The sequence below is a fragment of the Microplitis demolitor genome, chromosome 3, assembly GCF_026212275.2.
Source record: "Microplitis demolitor isolate Queensland-Clemson2020A chromosome 3, iyMicDemo2.1a, whole genome shotgun sequence".
NCBI classification, from domain to species: domain Eukaryota; kingdom Metazoa; phylum Arthropoda; class Insecta; order Hymenoptera; family Braconidae; genus Microplitis; species Microplitis demolitor.
This window is the reverse complement of record NC_068547.1, coordinates 9,460,742-9,480,567: the sequence shown is the minus strand read 5'-3', so window position 1 is coordinate 9,480,567 and position 19,826 is coordinate 9,460,742. Positions and strand designations below refer to the sequence as shown.

General features: G+C 30.9%; 2 protein-coding genes across 14 annotated transcripts in view; both read right to left on the bottom strand.

Moving 5' to 3' along the window:
* LOC103580580 (homeotic protein Sex combs reduced) overlaps positions 1-19,826 on the bottom strand; it is a 127,820-nt gene that overhangs the window by 91,321 nt on the left and 16,673 nt on the right. For 5 of the 13 annotated variants that reach the window (XR_008403421.1, XR_008403422.1, XR_008403425.1 and 2 more), the window contains one exon: positions 18,641-19,791. The exons of 1 other annotated variant lie outside the window; for it this stretch is intronic. The gene's annotated coding sequence lies outside the window, so the exon portion shown is untranslated. Of the gene's footprint in view, positions 1-18,638; positions 19,792-19,826 lie in introns of those variants that run through there. 7 more of the 13 variants (XR_008403418.1, XR_008403423.1, XR_008403426.1 and 4 more) reach the window with 6 other exon arrangements.
* LOC103580579 (trypsin-2-like) lies at positions 545-2,690 on the bottom strand. Its single transcript, XM_008562387.2, has 3 exons — positions 1,841-2,690; positions 1,567-1,715; positions 545-1,322 (listed from the first exon to the last, which is right to left on the bottom strand). The coding sequence occupies exons 2-3, from the start codon at positions 1,607-1,609 to the stop codon at positions 577-579; spliced, it is 789 nt and encodes a 262-aa protein (XP_008560609.1). The 5' UTR covers positions 1,610-1,715; positions 1,841-2,690; the 3' UTR covers positions 545-576.

Genomic DNA, 19,826 nt, shown 5'->3' with positions numbered 1-19,826 from the left:
TCTTGATAAGGAAATGATCAGAATAGCTCGATCGTGAATAACTTTTTCATTAATAAGGCTATCCTGATGTGATTTTGATAAGAAACGAAAAAGAAGTGAAATTTTTCATGTTGAACAATCTAAACTATGGTATGCAGAGAATCACTTTCTGCACTTCAATTTTTTTGTTGTATATTGAGGATTTTGTGTGCGATGTCTATATTAAATTTAAATTATCCTTTCTTTACGTAAATAAATTATTGCAGTACTTGTTTTTTTGTTATTGAAGTTTTAATTCTTTTGTGTTTACTGGACGTAAGACAGTAAATAATGTGTTAAAGACAATTTCATTCTATTTAATAAATAACATGAGAAATTTACAATAGATAATAATTCCATCACATATAAGTTACAGTTCTTACTACTTATTTATGGATTTCATAAAAACAACAATTTTTCCTGCAAGTAATAGTAGTAGTATTTATTGTTTGGCCTTGTCATCATTACAATTATTAATGTTATACATGTATATTCATGTTTTTTTTTTTTAGCATGTTACATTTATTTGTATAAAGTAAATCAGGTAACAAAATTTAATCAGTATTCAGAGGTTGCTTGTAGTTTTCCGTCAATCCAAGAACGATAAGCAGCAATACTAGTATAAGTTACTGGGTAATTTGGTAGCGCACAACCTCTTCCCCAAGAAACCAAACCAGCAGCGCGTCCATCGACAACCAAAGGACTGCCACCATCGCCTTGACAAGCATTTTTTCCATCTTCTAAATAGCCCGCACATATTAGACCTTTTGAAAGTCCACCAAATTTATAAAGTAGCTCATCGCATTGGTCGTTGGGAACAATTGGTACGGAAACACTTATCAAATTATATGAAGTCAGTATATATTCCTCGTTAGAAATTTGGCCCCATCCGGCTACGGTTGCTAACGTACCGGGTTCAACTTCTTCATTAACGTTGAAAAGTGGAATGGGTTGTCGAGTTTTATCGAACACAAATGGTTGATAGACTTTGACTAGATCAATATTATTTGATGAAACCCCAGTAACATTGACTTTGAAGGCTTCATGTTTCATAACTCGGGCAACTGTATGATAAGATCCGCCTGCGTTTGTTACATTACTTCCCGCATGAACTATCATTCCATATTCAACAGGACAGCTTGCGGTTGTAAGGACCCAGTTTTTTGCGATAATCGCACCCCCACAGCTATTAAACCCATTGTATAAGAAATTCACTTGGTATGGAAAATCTTCTATTACTGCATCTTGACCGCCAATTATACGTGCGTTAGGCTTCAAGAGTACATTATTTCTTAGTGGATCAGCTGAAATGAAATTTCAAAAGTCCTTGTAATATTTTCTTTTTCTTTACTCACAACCACATTGTCAAAAGCTCTTATGAAACGAAAAAAGACTGAATAAAGTTATTCAATACAAATAATAGACGTGAAACTTTAGATTTTACGAAAATTATTTATAGAAGTTTAAATTTTCAGAGAATGATTATACTAATGCTTAATTACAAATTTATTTAACAGAGAATTTAATATTATTTTGAAAAAATCATACCTGCGACCACCGAAAAAATGAACAGGACAATAAGTTTCAACATCGTGATGCCTGGTAACTTTACTACTGATTATTTTTTGACGTTTGCTATTTATATAGTTTGTTATCCCACACGTCATTGTAGAGATATTATAATTTGATTTTATTAGCTTTAATTAATCAGTCATCATTTTTGACAAAGTTAAAATTTAGTATGATTAGATTAATTTTACAAACAGGAATTCTTAATAATTGAAATAGATAAAGTAATAAATAAATCCTGACAATTACTTACAAATGACTAGAAACGATTTTGGAAACCCTAAGACGTCTATGAAACCTGTTGAAAACTTGAATTTCGGAAAAGTTATTAAAACCATTAATCTTTCATTTTTTAATGGTCGATTTTCATAAAGTAAACTTAAAAATCCATAGGGGCAACGTAAATTTTTATATACCTTCTTTAATTACACATGCGATCAGCGAGGCATGAAATGCCTGAAAACTTATTTCTTCAATTTTTTAACAAATTTCATTTAAAACAGAAAGAGAAAAAAAATTATTTGTTGATTTCAGTCATTGATATCTCGTCAACATTTGATATGCGTGTATAAAGAAGTTGTGATTAGTAATGTAAAAATAAAATATAAAAGGAGTAGACGTTTTATGATTGATTCGATGTATGAAAAAACGTCTGTTTTTTTACTGCACGCAAAATAGACATTAACTTCAAATCTTTGTTTAATCATTGAATGAGCTGTAGTCAATAATTTTGATTTGTTATAAAGATTATTTGAAAATGTTTTTAATTTTTTGTTAATTAATAACATCCAGAAAATAAATTATATAATTTTTTGTTAATAAAAGCTTACTAATAATGCCACATTAATGTACTTCTTGTAGGATAAAATCAATATAAAAGATACCAAAATGGGCGAAAGTGATAGGAAGATGAAGCTATATATTTGAATCATATATGAGCTCTCAATATTCATATTTAGAGATTTCGATTTGATTTTTCCTATTTTCCATCTAAATTACGTGGGATATATTTTGTATAACTGGTCAGCTTATCAGTGCACCAAAAAGAGCCACATGGTATTGTTAGAAATTGAAGAGACTTTTTTTGAAGAACGCTAAGTTTTCAAAAAAAAAAAAAAAAAACAAAAGGTCTTTTCTATTTTTTTTCGGTACATTGATTTGCTGTCAAATTGTAAGATTCCAAAATAAGAAAAAAAAAATTTCCGTGTTATTTAAATGAGACAGAGAAACACATTGAATTAGCACCTCTACATATTAATATTACGAGTCCCTGTAAGGCTGAATTGTATAGTTTGATGTACTTTTTCGAAATTGTGAGGTGCATCATCAAAAAAAAGAATATTGATTCATTTCAAAGCACGGAAATATATATATATATATATATATAATTGAATATACATTGATAATTAGTATTACGATATGTTTAAAGTGAAATTCAATTGATCTTGTCAGTCGGTGTCAGCCAATTCATCTTAGTTCTCCTATTGGTGGCATCTTTACTAGTTGTCCTCGTTTGCTATGTCTTCGCCGCTCTATCGGACGTTCTTATAGTCGCTTTGGTTCCGTTTCGTCTCGCCAAGCAGAAAAACAAAAACTCAGCTGTCCGGTTGACTGCCAAACTAGTCATTAATTACAAAAGCTCACAGACTTGCTTATTTGTCGTCGTCCGTTTTCTGAATTCGTCCTAAATGATCTTGCGCGCAAAGACCTATAGATTAAGATAGTCGATCATTGTACTTCATAACCCTGTGACATGCACTTAAATCGGTTTTCTTTAATTATTTCATACTTTCTTAAGCTCGAGTATAGCATTATTAATTCAAATATCGTTATGAAGAAGTATTTTCTGTGTCTAATCGGTAAGCCGTTAAGTCTGTTGTTGCTGTTACTTCACACTGAGAAAGAAAAACACTATTTTCTAAACAAAAATTTCTTGGCTCAAGAAATCCGTCGAAAATATGTATTTTATTATTATTAATTATCAATTTCTTGAGAAAAGGACATCAAATTTATTTTTGTTATTATATGAATTTGATATTATATTATGAGTAAATAAAAGAACAGCTTTACTTGAATTAAATAAAAACAATTTTTTTCAATTCTACACAGTTGAAAATTTTGTGTTCTTGTGTATAAAAATTCGATGGTTAAATATTTTGTGTCAATTATTTGACACCATCAAGTGTAAATTTAACTAAAGTTGAATGTGTTATCTGATCTCAACAAGTTTAAAGCCTGTATTATTGTTTGACACAAGTATGCTCTGTAAACATGAATATGTGAAATTGGTGAAAATTCCCTAATTTTAAGTGCAAACCGAACCACTTTTAAAAATAAGTGGTTCGGTTTGCACTTAGAATTAGTGAATATTCACTTATTTATTTTTATTTCACTTATTCATGTTTAGAGAGTAATGTGTTAATTTAACACAAAAAATTGAGCAGACCGTTTGGAACATGTAATATGTGTTAAATTTAACACAAATTTTTTTCAACTATGTACGGAGTTCTTGAGACAATATTATATATTCTTGAATATTATCAAGAATATATGTTCTTGTATCAAGTAAATTTTCTTAATAAGAGTATTTTTTTTTCAGTGCATGTATAAAAAAATATATGAAAATCAAGTAAATCGAAAATTAAAATTCTTGAAAACGCTCGGTTTGGAAGAGTAGTTCTCATTCATATTTTTACTCCGATATATTATAAAAATGATTTGTCAATGCCTACTTTTTGTGGTCTCTAATGACTTTCTGGCTTTTTTGACTTGATATTAGTTTTAGCAGCGGGGAAGGGTAGCATCAATAAAGCTGCAAGTGATTCTTGACCTTAAACAATAATTGCAAAGTTATTTTTTATTATTTAGTTACTTAAAATTTACGTGGTTTCTATAGCGATAGAATCAAGTAAACTGAGTGATTTCAAATACTTCTAATTAACTGCACTTGACTAAAATAAATTCATATTATCATTCGAAGAAGCTTTTACATCAGGGCATTTTTTTTTTAAATGGATTATAGATGTCTTACTGCGCCTGAACTCTAATCCACTTCATTATGGTCATAACTGGAACCTGACTGGCTGATTTAATACCTGATATAGTTGTTGAAATACTCAATTATAACATTATCATAATGATCGAGATACACATCGAATCAGAGCCACTGTATACTTTCATGATTTTTTAATCTCACCTGTTATCAATAAACTTCTGATTGATTTGACAAGTTGACCTGGTACTCCTGAGAATATAACTTTCAAATTTTAAGTTAAGAGAACAGTGCCAGTATTCACTCCAACCATGTATCGTCTTACAATACGTTGTTTACGGTGAATTCTGATCTTGCCTCTACATTAGCCACAACAATACATGAATTTAGTGATATAATTATTCACTAACTTCTTCTTCCAGAAGTTTAATTTTCCAAGTCAAATCAAAGATAGTGTCCACTCTTCGGACCATTCAGATAAGCCTTTTGAAGGTAAGCAGTACGTGATACATATTGCAATGCAGCTTGATGAATGACTTACAACTAACAGGAATAATATTACATAAATTATCATCGGATTATACAGTTAGTCAGTCAGCAGACTTATTTACCAGTAAATTCATCTTCCACATTAATAATTTTCTACTTTATTGTCAAATTATCGTAAATTCTACTACAAATGGCTCCTTGGATGACGCCAGAGCTAAACGGATTTTAACGCAAGATCCGTATAATATACAAACTTTTTCAGCGAAATAAAGACCTACAAGCATGACCTGGATCAAAAGAAGTTTCGTGATGTCAGGTCTAGCTACTATCCAAATATTCTAAAAGTTTTATTTATAGTTGTAATGTTGAAACAGCTCAGCACGTTTGAGCCTCTTAAAGACAACATCCCGAAGCCCCTAGCTATTAATTATACTGAACATTTTGAGGCGATTTGTCAAATTGTCTATATATGCGAATACTAATGAGTTACAGATCATTTCACCTGTTGTCAAAATCGGAGAACCAGAGATCGGTTTAGGCAAGATCATCATTGAAATAGTAAATCGGGCCACCATGCCAATTAAATTTCATATGTTCAGTGTGGATGGCATCTCGAAAACGACACTAATTCAATCTCTACCCAAGTTACTGAAATCCATGACTGAATTGATAAACAAGTCTACAAGAGACTTCATATTTCCGGATATCTGGAAAGAAGCAATTATTATTCCCATAAAATACTTTAATGACCGTAACTTACTAGTCCTGCTATAACGTGATTTTAGAGAAGGAATCATCACCCTAACTGCACTATTAAAAGTAATGAATGATGTATGCTTTAACATGGATATAAACGTATGGTTACCTCATCGTTATTATTTGACTTCCCAAAAGCTTTTGACACTGTTGATCCACTGCTACTCATAGTGACCTCATCATGATTGGCTTTTCTAAATCAACCTCTTATTTCTCTGAGTGCTTTCAGGCAGTCAAGAATCCTGATGGAAGTTTAACTGATTGGATATACACGGGCATAGGTATACTCTTTTTCTCACTGTTTATAAATTATATTGATATACTCATGTGTTTCTGTAAGTGGTTACTGTATGCTGATGACCCACATATATATCTTGCTTGCCATGCTAATGAACTTAACCGCTATGTACTGAAATTTGATGCTGATATAGCATGAAGAACTAGGGAACTCATAAAAGCCATCGTGTAAGCACTAGTTCTTTTGTCGACTTTATTGACACCCCATAAATCAACCTAGGCTGTGATGGAATTGACATTTCTATTGTTTCCAGTGTCCGTAACCTCGGTGTTATCATAAACTCCAAGCTGACCTTTGAGGATCTTGTCGAGCATATAACTAGCGAAGTGAATTCATTTTTATACAAGCTATACAACTTACGTCATATTTCGGATTTCTGAATGGACAAAATATTAACGAATGCCTTCATTTACTACATATTGACTACTGCTCAGTATTAATTTAAGATGTCGGTTCTATACTTGACTGTAAGCTACAGCCTCTTGCCAATGAAGGCATCCGTTTTGTATTTGGCCTGCTCTAAGATGCCCGCATATCACCAACTAAGAAGGACAAACTGGCCCACTGCCAGCATAGCCAGATCCCGGAATTAGCTTAATATCACCTGAACTGTAATTTATAAGCAAACTTTTTCTTATCTAGCTACACAGCCATCGGTTATCTCAGCTGCTCGTCCATTACGTAATGAAGATGATACAAGTACTTTTACCATTCACAATCACCGCACGAGTTTATAGAATGCAACGCTCGCTCCGTCTCTTTTAAACAACCTACCTGATGATATTAGCCTTGCATACGAAAAGCTACTTTCAAGTCAAAGCTCAATCCATAGATTCTTAATACAGACGATGAAAATTTGGTGACTAGAGTGACAGATTAACCAGTGTGTTTTTCTTCACACTTGTTAGTCTAATTATAAATAAGAAATCAACATCGAACCTAATCTCTATCTCTCTTTATCTCTTTCTTAGTCATACGCTTTACCTATTTTTATATTATTTCATATATTTATTATAACACGAATTACAAGTCTTGTATTTCCGATTTATGATTATTGCGCATGTTTATTTACGTATATTAAAGCAGAACTAGGTAATTCTCTAATAATATCGCTAAACAATTGTGTAAGATTTGTGTTACGTATGCGGCGAGATGTTCACATTTCTAGACATAGAAGGCGTTTAGGATGGTTACGACCACACAGTTGAAGAGCGCAATTAATATTTTGTGAATTTTATAAAATTTTATGTCTTATGAGACCTAGTTTGTTTGGTTCAGGTTTAAAATTAAGGCTTCATATTGCGTCGCGACGAAATCCAAACAGAACTGATACGCTGCAAGTTCCGTTTGCACGTACAAACGCATATTTTAATTCTTTTATTGTAACAGGTTGTAGACTTTGGAATTCATTACCACTGGATATTACGTTATCAGAAACTTTAGTTGAATTCAGAGAAAAATGTTACTTATATCTATTAGAAAGAGAGGAGATGAGCTAGATGTACTGAGTGATCTTAATTAATTAGAGTTGATGTCTGTGAGATTAAAACTAATCATAACTATGATTATACTATAAGTTAATTGATTACATTATAAGTTGATTATTGTTTCAAAATAACCATTATTATTGTTATTATTATTATCATTATATGTAACTTAATAATTGTAGATTTATGATCATATAGAGCAGCAGCTTCCTGATAGATAATTTAATAAATAAATAAATAAATAAATAGTGCAATGGTATAAAAAGATGGCAGAGCAACAAAAAATTAATCAAAAAGAAAAGTAAGAAAAACTAACAGACTACAAATATCAAAAACTAATCAACAACGTAAATTCTTCCCGCAAATGTCGAACGCAGCTTCGATAACTTCAACGGGAGCATTTGAATTGTGTATTTTTTTGATTTTATAATCTATTTACTGAAGTTATCGTAACGATCAATGTCCTCATTCAAACAATTCTCTAGAGATTTTTACGAAAAACAACCTGCCCCTATTAATTGTTAATTAATGAAAAATTGTAGAGGCCCCGTTTTGATCCCTTCCTGTCTCGGCACATATATTATATATACTATGTATGCTTTTTTCTATTTTTTTTTTTTTTTTTTTTTTTTTTGTATTGTTTCTTTTCAGTTATAAGTTGCTAGACCAAAAACCAAAAAATTTCGGAGACTGCAAAATTTTATTTAACGACAGTATTTCAATGAAAATGACAACAGTTGAAACATTATCTTTGATGGTAAAAAAACAAAATAATTTAAATTATGTTTCATTATTTGTTGCCTATGAAGAGCTGCCAAAAAATTACATAAATAACAAAAGTGAGAAGAAAAGTGTATAATATCGAACTTTGTACTATTATTGTAATATAATTTTTGAGTATTTTACCTTTTTTAAGTGCTTTTAAGTAATATTGAATTAGACACTCGAATATACTCAACCATATTTGCAGCTTATAATTATAAAGAGTATATATGCGAAAAAAATCGTCAACAGCATAATATATGATGTTTTTTAATTTGTAAAACGTGGGTATCACAAATTTTTTTATGGACACGTGTCATGACGATAAATTGTAAATGCCTGACGTATTTTGTTTGTTTTGGAACCGGCCAAGTCTTTCGGCGTTGTCGCTTTAACTCTGATAGACTAACATATGGATAGCAGATTCATATACATTGATGTATACGCGCGTATAAACGTCTATGTGTACTTGTTAAGCAGTATTTTTCAATCTTTCATCCTTCTTCTCGTGGCATGAATTGTCATGACCCCAGTTAAACATAGTCATTTTAGTTGTATCTTAAGTTTCTCTTACACGCTGCTGTAGGATCTATGAGGCGGAGGAAACTTTAGAAGCATCGCCGGGATTATATGGGGCGCGACCAACGTTCCCGGCTGTCGTTCTTCCGTTCGGCAACTGGTGAGAGCTGCAAAATGCTACGCAAGGTTTGCATCCACACCTAACGCTCTTTATTTGTTGCTTCCGTTCAACAAAAACTATTTCCATCTTTGTTTTGGCAACTCTTCGAAATTACTTCAAAAGTACCGAATTCCCGATAATTAATTTTATGAATCATATTATTTCTCATAATATATATTAGGGTGCTTGGCTTAAAACGACTGTTTTTTTTTTCACTCTTACCTCAAAAAATTGCTGTAAAGATAAAAAAAAGTTCTCTGAAAGTTTCAGCTCTGAATATCAATATTGCAAACTTGCCTTTTACATTGAAAAATTTGCCATTTAAATATAATGTAAGCTTGAACTTTTTAACTTCTCACTATAAGAAGCGACGATTTTCAGAAAATTCGGGAAATTATTGTTTGCACCCCGATTTTCGAAAATAGAGTTTTCATCAGATGTCAATGTTTCGGAATCCCAGGAACGTGTTTTGACCATTTTTCCGACAAAATATAACCCCATACCTTTTCAAAATTTGATTGTAAACTTTTTTGTGAATTTTTTTATCTGATGGCAAATAACTTTTTAACTTCCCACTTAGAAAATCGATGATTTTCAAAAATTTCGGGAAGTTATTGTTTTTACCCCGATTTTCAAAAATCGAGTTTACGTCAGATGTCGACGTTTTGAGGTTCTAAAAAGCTATTCTGACTATTTTCAGAATGATGTCCGAGTGTGTGTGTGTGTGTGTGTGTGTGTGTGTGTGTGTGTGTGTGTGTGTGTGTGTGTGTGTGTGTGTGTGTGTGTGTGTGTGTGTGTGTGTGTGTGTGTGTGTGTGTGTGAATGGTCTATAACTTTTTAACTAATGAATTGATTTGAACGTTTAAGGCGAAAATTGAAAGAGCTTGTTGGCCGTCAACTTTCCTGGAAATTTCAGATCATTTTTTTTTCTTTTAGTTTTTTATTAATTTCTCAGAAATGAATTGAACCATCGACTTTAAAATCTAATCAGCTCTAGAACTCAATAAAACACGTTGAATGCCACCTTAACCATCTCAATCGGTTAATTTGTTCGAGAGATATCGTTGGAGAAAGAAACATTAAAAAACGGTTTTTTTCAAATGTCTTCGAGACGGCTGAATCGATCACCTTCAAATTATAATCGGCTCTAGAATTCAATAAAACGCGCCTATTGCCACCTCAAACGTCAAAATCGGTTGATTAGTTCAAAAGAGATCAGCGTTGAAAAGTTAAAAAAATAACCTCCTATGTTATTTTTTCCAGGTAAATCAAAATGTACTGTACTAAAATGTGTATAAAATCTCTCAAACTTTTTCTCTTTATGGTCTCTTTTGATCATCATATAATGCCATCAAACTTGTTCTTTACTTTAAACTATATTATGAACGAAAAAATCGAAAAAACACAGTTTTTAATCATTTTCTCGGATATTTTGTACATTATTGCTCTGACCTAAGCCAAAACTCATTCAAATTTTGATTTTGATCACTGACATTGATTTCTGCCTCAACACATTTAGTTTATTGAACATAGTCGGAAATTAAAATTTAAAAACTGCTTGTTCATTAATGATTTTCGATTCTTAAACTTTTAAACTGTAGCATAAAGCGTAACTTGTTAGAGTTTAAAAAGCTCATAAAAAACAATTGCATGCAATAAAATTTTCGAGCTCAAAGAGCTCGAAAATATATTCACAGTGATATTTTCAAGCTCCTTAAGCTCGAAAACAGCGGGAAGTTTTGGGGCTGGCCCGCAGGGCCAACCGATGCCCGGATTTTGTTTTTTAATGTTATTAAGACATTATACTAACCTGAGAAGGACCTCATGGTACTTCAGGCAAATCAGGAAAAAATTCTAGTCAGGATATTCCTTAATTATCCTGGTCAAAAAAATTCCCGAAAATCACTCATTTTTTCGACCGTCACAGTGCCCGGGAAAAAATGATCAGACTTGATCAGACATGAACAGGCATGAGTCTTCAGGCCTGATCAGACATTAAAAATGGCCATGCCTGACCAGGCCTGATCAGGCATGTTCAGGTCTGATCAGGTATGTTCATGTCTGTTCATGCCCATCCGGGAAAAAAATTTATATATAAATAATGGCCCTATATAATTATATATAATTATGTATAACAATATTATATTATATATTATTATTACTATAAAAATAAAAAACAAATAAGAAATTCGGGCGTGTGCAGGATTTGAACCGTGGACCTTGCGCTCGAAAGTTTAACACGCTACCCACCGACCTAAGCGATTTAGTTGAAAAGTAAGTTTCGTATGAACTTTAAGTAATAAAAATCTTATATGTGATAGATTCATGGTCAACAAAATTTTATATCTATGAGCAGACATGAACAGCCATGAACAGACATGAACAGGCATAAACAGGTATGATCAGACCTGAGTGTATTTAACGCTTCAGACATGAACAGGCATGACCAGGTATGATCATTTTTTTCCAGGTGACTATCCCACATGGAAAATGAATTGTAGTAGTGGTAACAATAACTGGAGTTCGATTTACCACAGGCTATAGTATAACATGAGATAACTCCAAATTGTGGTTAGATTAACTAAAATATTGTAGTTAAGCGTCAACTATCGAAAAAAAGTAAGATATGCCATAGCATGCGGTATTTGTAACTCCAATTTTAGTTCAATTTACTCGATATGCGGTTACGTAAAAATAAATGGTATATAACCTTAAACTTTTATAAATTATTTTTAAAAATCACTCATTGAGCTATTTATACATACTAAAGATGGTAATTATTTACAAGTGGGGTCTACCCATGCTGGACCATGTTAAATTTTTTTTTATCAAATTGATCAATTTTTTTTTAATTGTGTATTGTTTTATGTACTTAAAAAAAAAAAATACATCAAAAAATATAAAATAGAAATTTTATCCAAAAACACGAAAGTCAATTTTTTTTCCAACTTTTAAAGGTAAAAAAGTTATCGAAATCTTTGTTTTTTTCTCACGACATTTTTTATCATAAATGCGCCTCAAGAACAAGCAGAATACAAAAAATTAAAAATTCTTAGTTTTTTACCAAGATATGGCCAAAAATAGGGTGGACCCCACTTGTAAATAATTACCCTAAATATATTTTTGGGTTTTAAAAAAATCAGATGATTATATATGAGACGCTTTAATAATCAAGTATACACAAAGGTTAACCCCAAAATGGCGAAATAGCGGGAAGTGCTCCTTCTGTAGTACTCTCAACTCCCGCCTGAAGTATTTGTTACTGCAGTGTGCAGTAAAATTAACCGCAAGAGAGGAGTAAATTCAACTTACTAACTTAGTAAAATTTGTCGTATATTTAGCAACTTTTATCATTTATGTGGTATTTTTAAGGGGGTATTCTGGTCTAGAAATTTGAAAAAATCGATTTTCTTTTTTTTGTATATTTTTAAAGTTTAGACTCCCAAAAATATGCCCTTAAACGGATTTTTCAAAATTCGAATTATTTTCGGAGATACATAGGATTTTTTAACGCGGCATCAAAGCCGGCTGAGTGCAGCAAATCACACAATAAACGGTAAATGTTGCCAGACGACTTGAAGACTCGTTTTTTTCAAGAAGAAAGCCCAATATATAGACCTGGGATCGCCGATTAATCCTAAGTGAGTATTGAATATTATCTGAGTTATTTCATTGAAATTGTTTCTCAAACTTTAAACGCGTTTTTCTCAAAACTATTTTTTTTGAAGTGGTTGACATGATATCTCAAGTTTTACCTTACCGATTCCTTCAAAATTTGGTGAAAATCTTTTTTATATATCTCTCTATCGCACCAACCTTGGATTTTGAAAAATTTTAATTTCAAGTATTTTTAAAAAATTCGACAAGGTCAAAAAAACGGGGTAAAAAAGATTTTTTTTTTTTTTCAAGTAGACGCCATTTTGTGAAAAAAATTTTTTTTTGCTTGGCCAAGGTCCATGCGATAGCGACATCTTTACTAATGAAAAATTTTCTAAATTTTTTTGTTTTAGATCACTACAAAGGTTGGAATCATGTCAACCAGGGAGCACCGTTTTTTTTTGTAGCCCGCACTTCACCGGCCTGTAATTCAAGGATTTTTTTATTTTTTTATTTTTCTTTTTATATTCCTTAAATATCAATAAAAATCACATAAAAAAATGGAAAGTAAAAATGTTCTTCATTTTTTTTTATCCTACTTTGACGAATACCTAAAATTTAGGCTTCTAGACCAGAATACCCCCTTAACTACAAATACATTTACTGCAATCTTGTAGTAAATGATACTACATATTATTTTCCGTGCACTCAATCTATTGAAAGAATATTGTAAACAATTTCGCTAAATAGAATCGCATGCTTTCAAAATAGTTTTGTACATATCTTCTTATCCTTAACTGAAACATTTTGCAAAAAGATAATTGGATCATATGTATGTCATTTAAATAATTTGAACTAAATGAGCTTATGCAGCAAATGAATTGCTACTAAAGATTCTATTAATTTACTCAAATTTTTAACTTATGATTAAACTAAAGGACAAAGACTAGTAGGGGAGAGTGGGGTCAATTGAACCAAAAATACTTTGACATTTTTTTTTTATATGAATAAAAGCAAAATGAAAACTTTTTTTTTACAAAATTGTAATTTATTATATAGACTATCATTTCTCATAAGCACATAACTTAACGAATGATGAAAATTCTCAATAAATACGAAATTGTACAACTGCATCAAATGGTTCAATCGTCCCCTTTGCGGGGGCAATTGTACCACTAGTCGGGGACAATTGAACCAAGAGTATTAGAACCACAAATGAATGACTTTAATGAATAATTTACTATTAATTACAGCTTAAAACTAAAATTACAACACTTCTAATAATATTGATTATTTTATATAAAATGACATGTTATAACAATCACTTTTAAAACTTCTGTCAGTATAATTATTTTTTTTCTTGGTTAGTTTAGCTTGTTTTCACATTCTGTCAAGATGCGCGCGCATGTCGGATTACTCACAGTGTGATTCGTGTGGTTCAACCGTCCCCGAGAGTACTGGTTCAATTGACCCCATTAATTTAATTGAAATAATTAGTTTAAAAAAAAATATTCAAGAACTATTTTATTAATTGTAAAGCTAGAAATTTATGACTAATATATGTAAGAAGATAATTACAAAAAAAATTTTAAGATTTCATTTGAAAATTAAAAAATTATTAAATAATTTGCAAAGAGCTAAAATCAAAGTTTAGATACCTAAAAACACAAAAACTTGAATTTTTTAAAATTAAATCACCATATTGGTTCGAAATTTTGATTAAACTAAGGTTTAGTGTATTAAAATATAATTCCAAGAGGACGACTCATTTTCATATTCTTTTCGATTTTTTAAGCTTACTGGTTCAATTGCCCCCTGGTTCAATTGACCTCACTCTCCCCTACACAGAAATCAATTATTGACAGGTGTATACAAATTATAGAGTAATATAATGACGTTTCATTGTAACTGAGTAAATCCCGACCATAAACAGAAGTCAAGAGTGCTTACTTGTTAATTAAATTTAAAATAACCCAAGTTATTCTCTGGTTTTAAAGGAGTATAGCACAAACAAAAGCTTTATATTAATAAATTAACTAATCTATTAATAAGCAAATAAAATTCCAACAACAAAAGGATTCACTCAAGTGAACACAACGTCAAAATCCTGAGCTTCATTCAAGAATCCAGATCTTGGTTTTACGGTGGGGACACGCAAGGGTAATGACGTGTGCATTATTTTGATAAATGATCATAGTACGCATCAAACTAGACTGTGCGCTCACAACAACCTTGGAAATGTGTATATACTTACATTCGTTTCAGCTTTTCTATATTATGTATACGAAAAACACGTGGTATGGAGAAAAGAAATAGAACAGGGAGACCGGTTTTTATTTTACAATAACAAAAACCATAATAGATTTTTTTTTAAATCATAGCTTCATTCATAACTTTCATGATTAATTAAATTTATCAAATAAGTATATGCTATACATAAATGGAAATTTTTCTTTTATCAATAATTTTAGAAATTGAATAACTAAATTTTATGAAATCCATTGAATCTCATAAGTCATGATATTTAGAAATTTTTCTATTAGATTTACATTTTAATGATCTTGTTAATAGAGATAAATATTCTATAATAAAAAACTATACAGAAAAAAAGGATTTCTTGACGCAATAAATTTTTATTCACTTCCAAAAAACTTTTACTTGCCCTACAGAATTTTTTGGATAATAAATTGAAAACGAAAATTTTCTTGAGGTGAGAAATCATTTTTTACGCCAAGAAATACTTTTTTCTGTGTAATTATTAGAGAAAATTACGTGACTGTCTGCTTGTAGCTGTCAAATCAAGGTTAGAAATAAAAGAACTGATTTCAACGTTTAGAGTAAATTATTTTTTATGAAATTATTTATTAATTTATGAATAAAAAAAAAAGTTTGAAAATGATCGACACGTAATAAAAACTAGGCTTCTTATCTTACCGTAAACTATGCTATTGTGCATAATATTTTTTCTCCCCGCTGATACTCGAATGACCTTGTAAAAATAATATATATAACATATCATTTAACCTTTTTTTAAAGCTTAGCTCTTTAATACCTATGCTATCATTACACAATTGTAGTCGGATGATGCATAATTTTGTCAAGTAACTGTAAATGACATTTTTATGGAAGTAGGCCACCTATGAGGCGGAATTGAAATCGCCTAAAGGAAAACAGAAAGTCGGTGCCAAAGAATATCAGACTTATCGACTTAGCATGGATGGTAACCGTCGATAAAATATTTACAAAATTGTACAATCAATATGTGACGCAAATAGAGGGTGATGAGTTATCCTACTATCGCAAAAAGACCGACGAAATTGTCTAGGTAATATCAAGGTATAGTAAATTTTTAGTAAGATCCGACGATATTTTTTAAAAATTCATGGCTGTATTATAGACGTATTTTTATATATTGCAATCATTAAATGAAACGCCTTTTATAGTTGATGCTTGACATTTAAATATTAAGAATAGTTAAGTCAATTATATTTTAATTGAAAGCGTCTCTCTATCTAATTATTTTTTTTCCGTCTTTAATTTTTTAATAAAGCTATTTTGCATAATTTTATAAGTATACGTTTCATGAATAGCGTAAATTAATTCAACTAATTAGAAAGGCACATACTTGACTTAATATTTTACTTCCATCTAGATAAAATCTGTTTTGTTCAAAACTCACTTTTTTTCAACTGAAATATATTATTATTTTTATTGCACTTTAACTTTTTATATCTATAATCATATAAGCTGTAGTTAAATATTAATTTTTAATTTATTTAAAAACATTTTTGCATTCATTTCTATCCTTTGAATCATTTCGAATAGTTACTTAAAAATGTATACACCATTTTTTTTTTATTATATTAGTAGATACCAACAATTACAAAGTTTTCATTTTTGCACAGCAACAAATTTTTCGAATTTGTGTAAAGAAAAAAGTATATTTATAATTCATTTTTTTATGTCTTATATATTAGTTTTGTTCATAATAATATAAGCTAATAGAAAAATAGATATCAAGCTCTAATATTAATATTTGAAAGTCACTCTAAAAGATCAGAAATAAAGATGACAAAGATCTGAATGAGATTTCATAGATGATGCAAGAGGGGGTTAAGGGTTTCAACGTGAAAAAAAAAAAAAAACTTTTTTTGTGAATTTTTTTTCAGCTATATGGATAGAGTAAATTAATTTAAGCCTTTTGTACATTTTTAAGTATTATTTCAAGAATATTCCCTCAAATTTTTACGTCGAGATATCCACGAACAAGACAGTGATAAAGTTTTCCCAAAAACGCCTTTGAAAAAATAAGACTTGCGGTGATCACTGTATCTCAGCTAGAAATGATCTAAAGTCGAATAACCTTAAAGTTTAGTTAAAGTATCACCAAATCCTTCCCCAAATGATCTCTGATTTTTTTTTTTCACTCCCAAATTTTTTATGGCCATGCAAAGTGAAAAGTGCTTTTTTTCACGAAAATTTCCGCCATTTTGGGGGTTGAAATCCCCCTCAATGTAAAAAGAAAATCTCAAATTAAACATTAGGAGGAGGTATTTTATATGTAGAAAGTGTTTTTCAAGTTTGAAATAAATCGGTCATGTAGTTATTAAATAGAAGGGATCACGAACTTTGAAAACGTGGTTTTGAGAAAAACGCATTTGAAGTTTTACACGAAAAAAGAAAAGAAATGTTGCTGCAACAAGAACGTTACTGTAACATGATCCTGTATGGATAAAAAAGAACAGTAACCATAGAAAAATATGTTTTTGCTATACTTAATCTTTTGCCCAAATACCCTCATCAACTGTATATTACTGTTCTGCGCAACAATTATTGGTTACTGTTTTGTTTTCTCCGTGTGTTGCAATCACAGGTCAGTTCCTGTTGCAGCCACAGGAATAATCTCAAATTTATAATAAGGGTAACGTGCACGTATATGCCCACACATCCGTGCACACGCGCACACAAATGCATGCATACGCACGAACACGCACAAATTTGTATGTATGTATATATATATATGTATATGCATAAAATAAAAAATATTTTTTCGATGTGCCTCCAAAGGTTCGCTTTCATGGACTTATTTCTTGACATTTTCGATTGAACATTTTTTCGAAGATACTTTAGATTTCATACTACAACATGTATATGATATAAATAAACCAACATTATTCATATCTCCAAAAAAAAATCATGAAAATTTTCCTTTTTTTTTCTCCTTTAAAATCCCCTCATCCCCCCTAATTGTTAGTGATCTAAAACTTTTGATCCACAGTGTATGTTTTTATAAAAATACATAGCGTATGATATGATTAATTCTCTGGAGCCTATCCTATGAGTGGTCTATAAAAATTGATCACTCAAACTGAATACAATATGATTTTAATACTTTTTGTCATTACAGATTAATTTTTTTCATAAATATTACACATCGACCCAATACAGCTGGTTCTGATAGTTTTATTCATAAATTTTTTCATATTCGTGATGTGTTTATTTTAATCGAAATTCGGACTTTATAATATCTAATGCATAATTCACGAGAATCGAAATATTGCGAAGCGCAAACGTGATTGTCGTTGAATGGATTCATGGCACATAGGAATCACGAAGAGACACCAGGGCGCAAACCACCTGGGTATGTTACTGGTGCTGACTGGCTGACAAGAACGATATCCATTCTGCTTTTGGCTATATACCGAGTAAGTATACGAAACCGAGAGAAATGTAGAATTCAAATGAGTTACAAGCGTATTACACTCTTGGGAAGTAGGTGCTAAGTGCTTGAATATGCTGATCAACTATATAGTGATACCCTAAGTTTGACAGTGTATGTATAAAAGTAGATTGAATCACGATATAGTTGTGAAGCAGATGTTTGAAAAGGGATTACCAGATTAAGACGTTTTTTAATGCGAAATAGAAAAACAATCTATACATGAAAATACATACATGAAAAATAGTAACAAAAGTTATTTTTACTGAATTATATTTATTACAAATTAATCATTTTTATCGTATAACTTTTCTATTATATACAAACTTACATCTATATTCTCAAATAAAACACAAGAAATCCTGAATATGGACAGCGGAATGCTCGATTGACCCAATGACAAGACTATTGATACCAGGTGAAGACTTCGCATTATGGCACTGATGTTGAGTTGCTATTTAATTAACTGGCTAGGCTTTACAATGGGCAGGCTAACTAGACTTTATAATAAATAATCTGAAGACTTGATTAGTACAGTAAATAGAATAGATATGTACTTAGTGAGCTGGGAAGTATAAAGACCTCGCTGGGCATGCTCAGCTCTTCTCTACACTTCACAGCTGATTTCTAGTTACCAAAGTCTAGCTAGATGATGCGCCTCTAATTGCCAATTTCTCGCCCTTATGAGATCAAAAACTGATTTTCTTCTAGTTCAAATACAGACCAATGAGTCCAAATACAGTCCAGTTAGACTAAAATCAGATCGAATTTTTTGACCTGGGCTCTAGCTCTTAAGTATGGAATTTCCACATTATATAGTTTTATAATTAATATCATGAAACGAGTATTGTTATACATGCGGGGTCATCAGAGATATTTTATTGTTTATTTTTTTTTAATTGAATGATAATTAAAATCTATGACGAATTACAAGTCTCTTGATAGTAAAATTCGAAGCCTTCAATATAGCATTAGTTGAACTAAATTTCAAGTCTTTTGTGTCAGTAATAATGACTTCTGAAAAGTTGATAAGCTTTACTACGTTACTGAGACCTTCAATTAATAATGTATATACTAATGAAACTGATGATTCACACGGGATATACCGAGCTCTTATTAATCCAAAGCGTCATTGATATCCGAAGGCTATGAAATTCCCGTATGTCATCTTTTCTTACTATATCAAACAATCGACTTCTATTTAGGTAAAATAGAACGCGATAACGAATTTTAATGGCAGTCCAATCATGAAATTTCCGCTTTTAATGACAAAAAAATCACAGTGTCTTTATCTCTAGCACTCACTTATGGAATTTCCACTTCAATTTTGACGTATTTTTAAACAAAGAACATCATTGATAGGATCATTAGATCAGCCTAATTGGTCATTTTTAAATTGAATGATAAGGAAATATGCTTGACCTTCTGTAAATCAAATTATATTCTTAAAATGAAGATAT

Coding starts and splice junctions, on each gene's coding strand:
- LOC103580579 (XM_008562387.2), bottom strand. CDS start 1,609: ATGTTGAAACTTATTGTCCTGTTCATTTTTTCGGTGGTCGCAG. Junction 1,323..1,566: donor CATTTTTTCGGTGGTCGCAG/GTATGATTTTTT, acceptor ATTTCATTTCAG/CTGATCCACTAAGAAATAAT.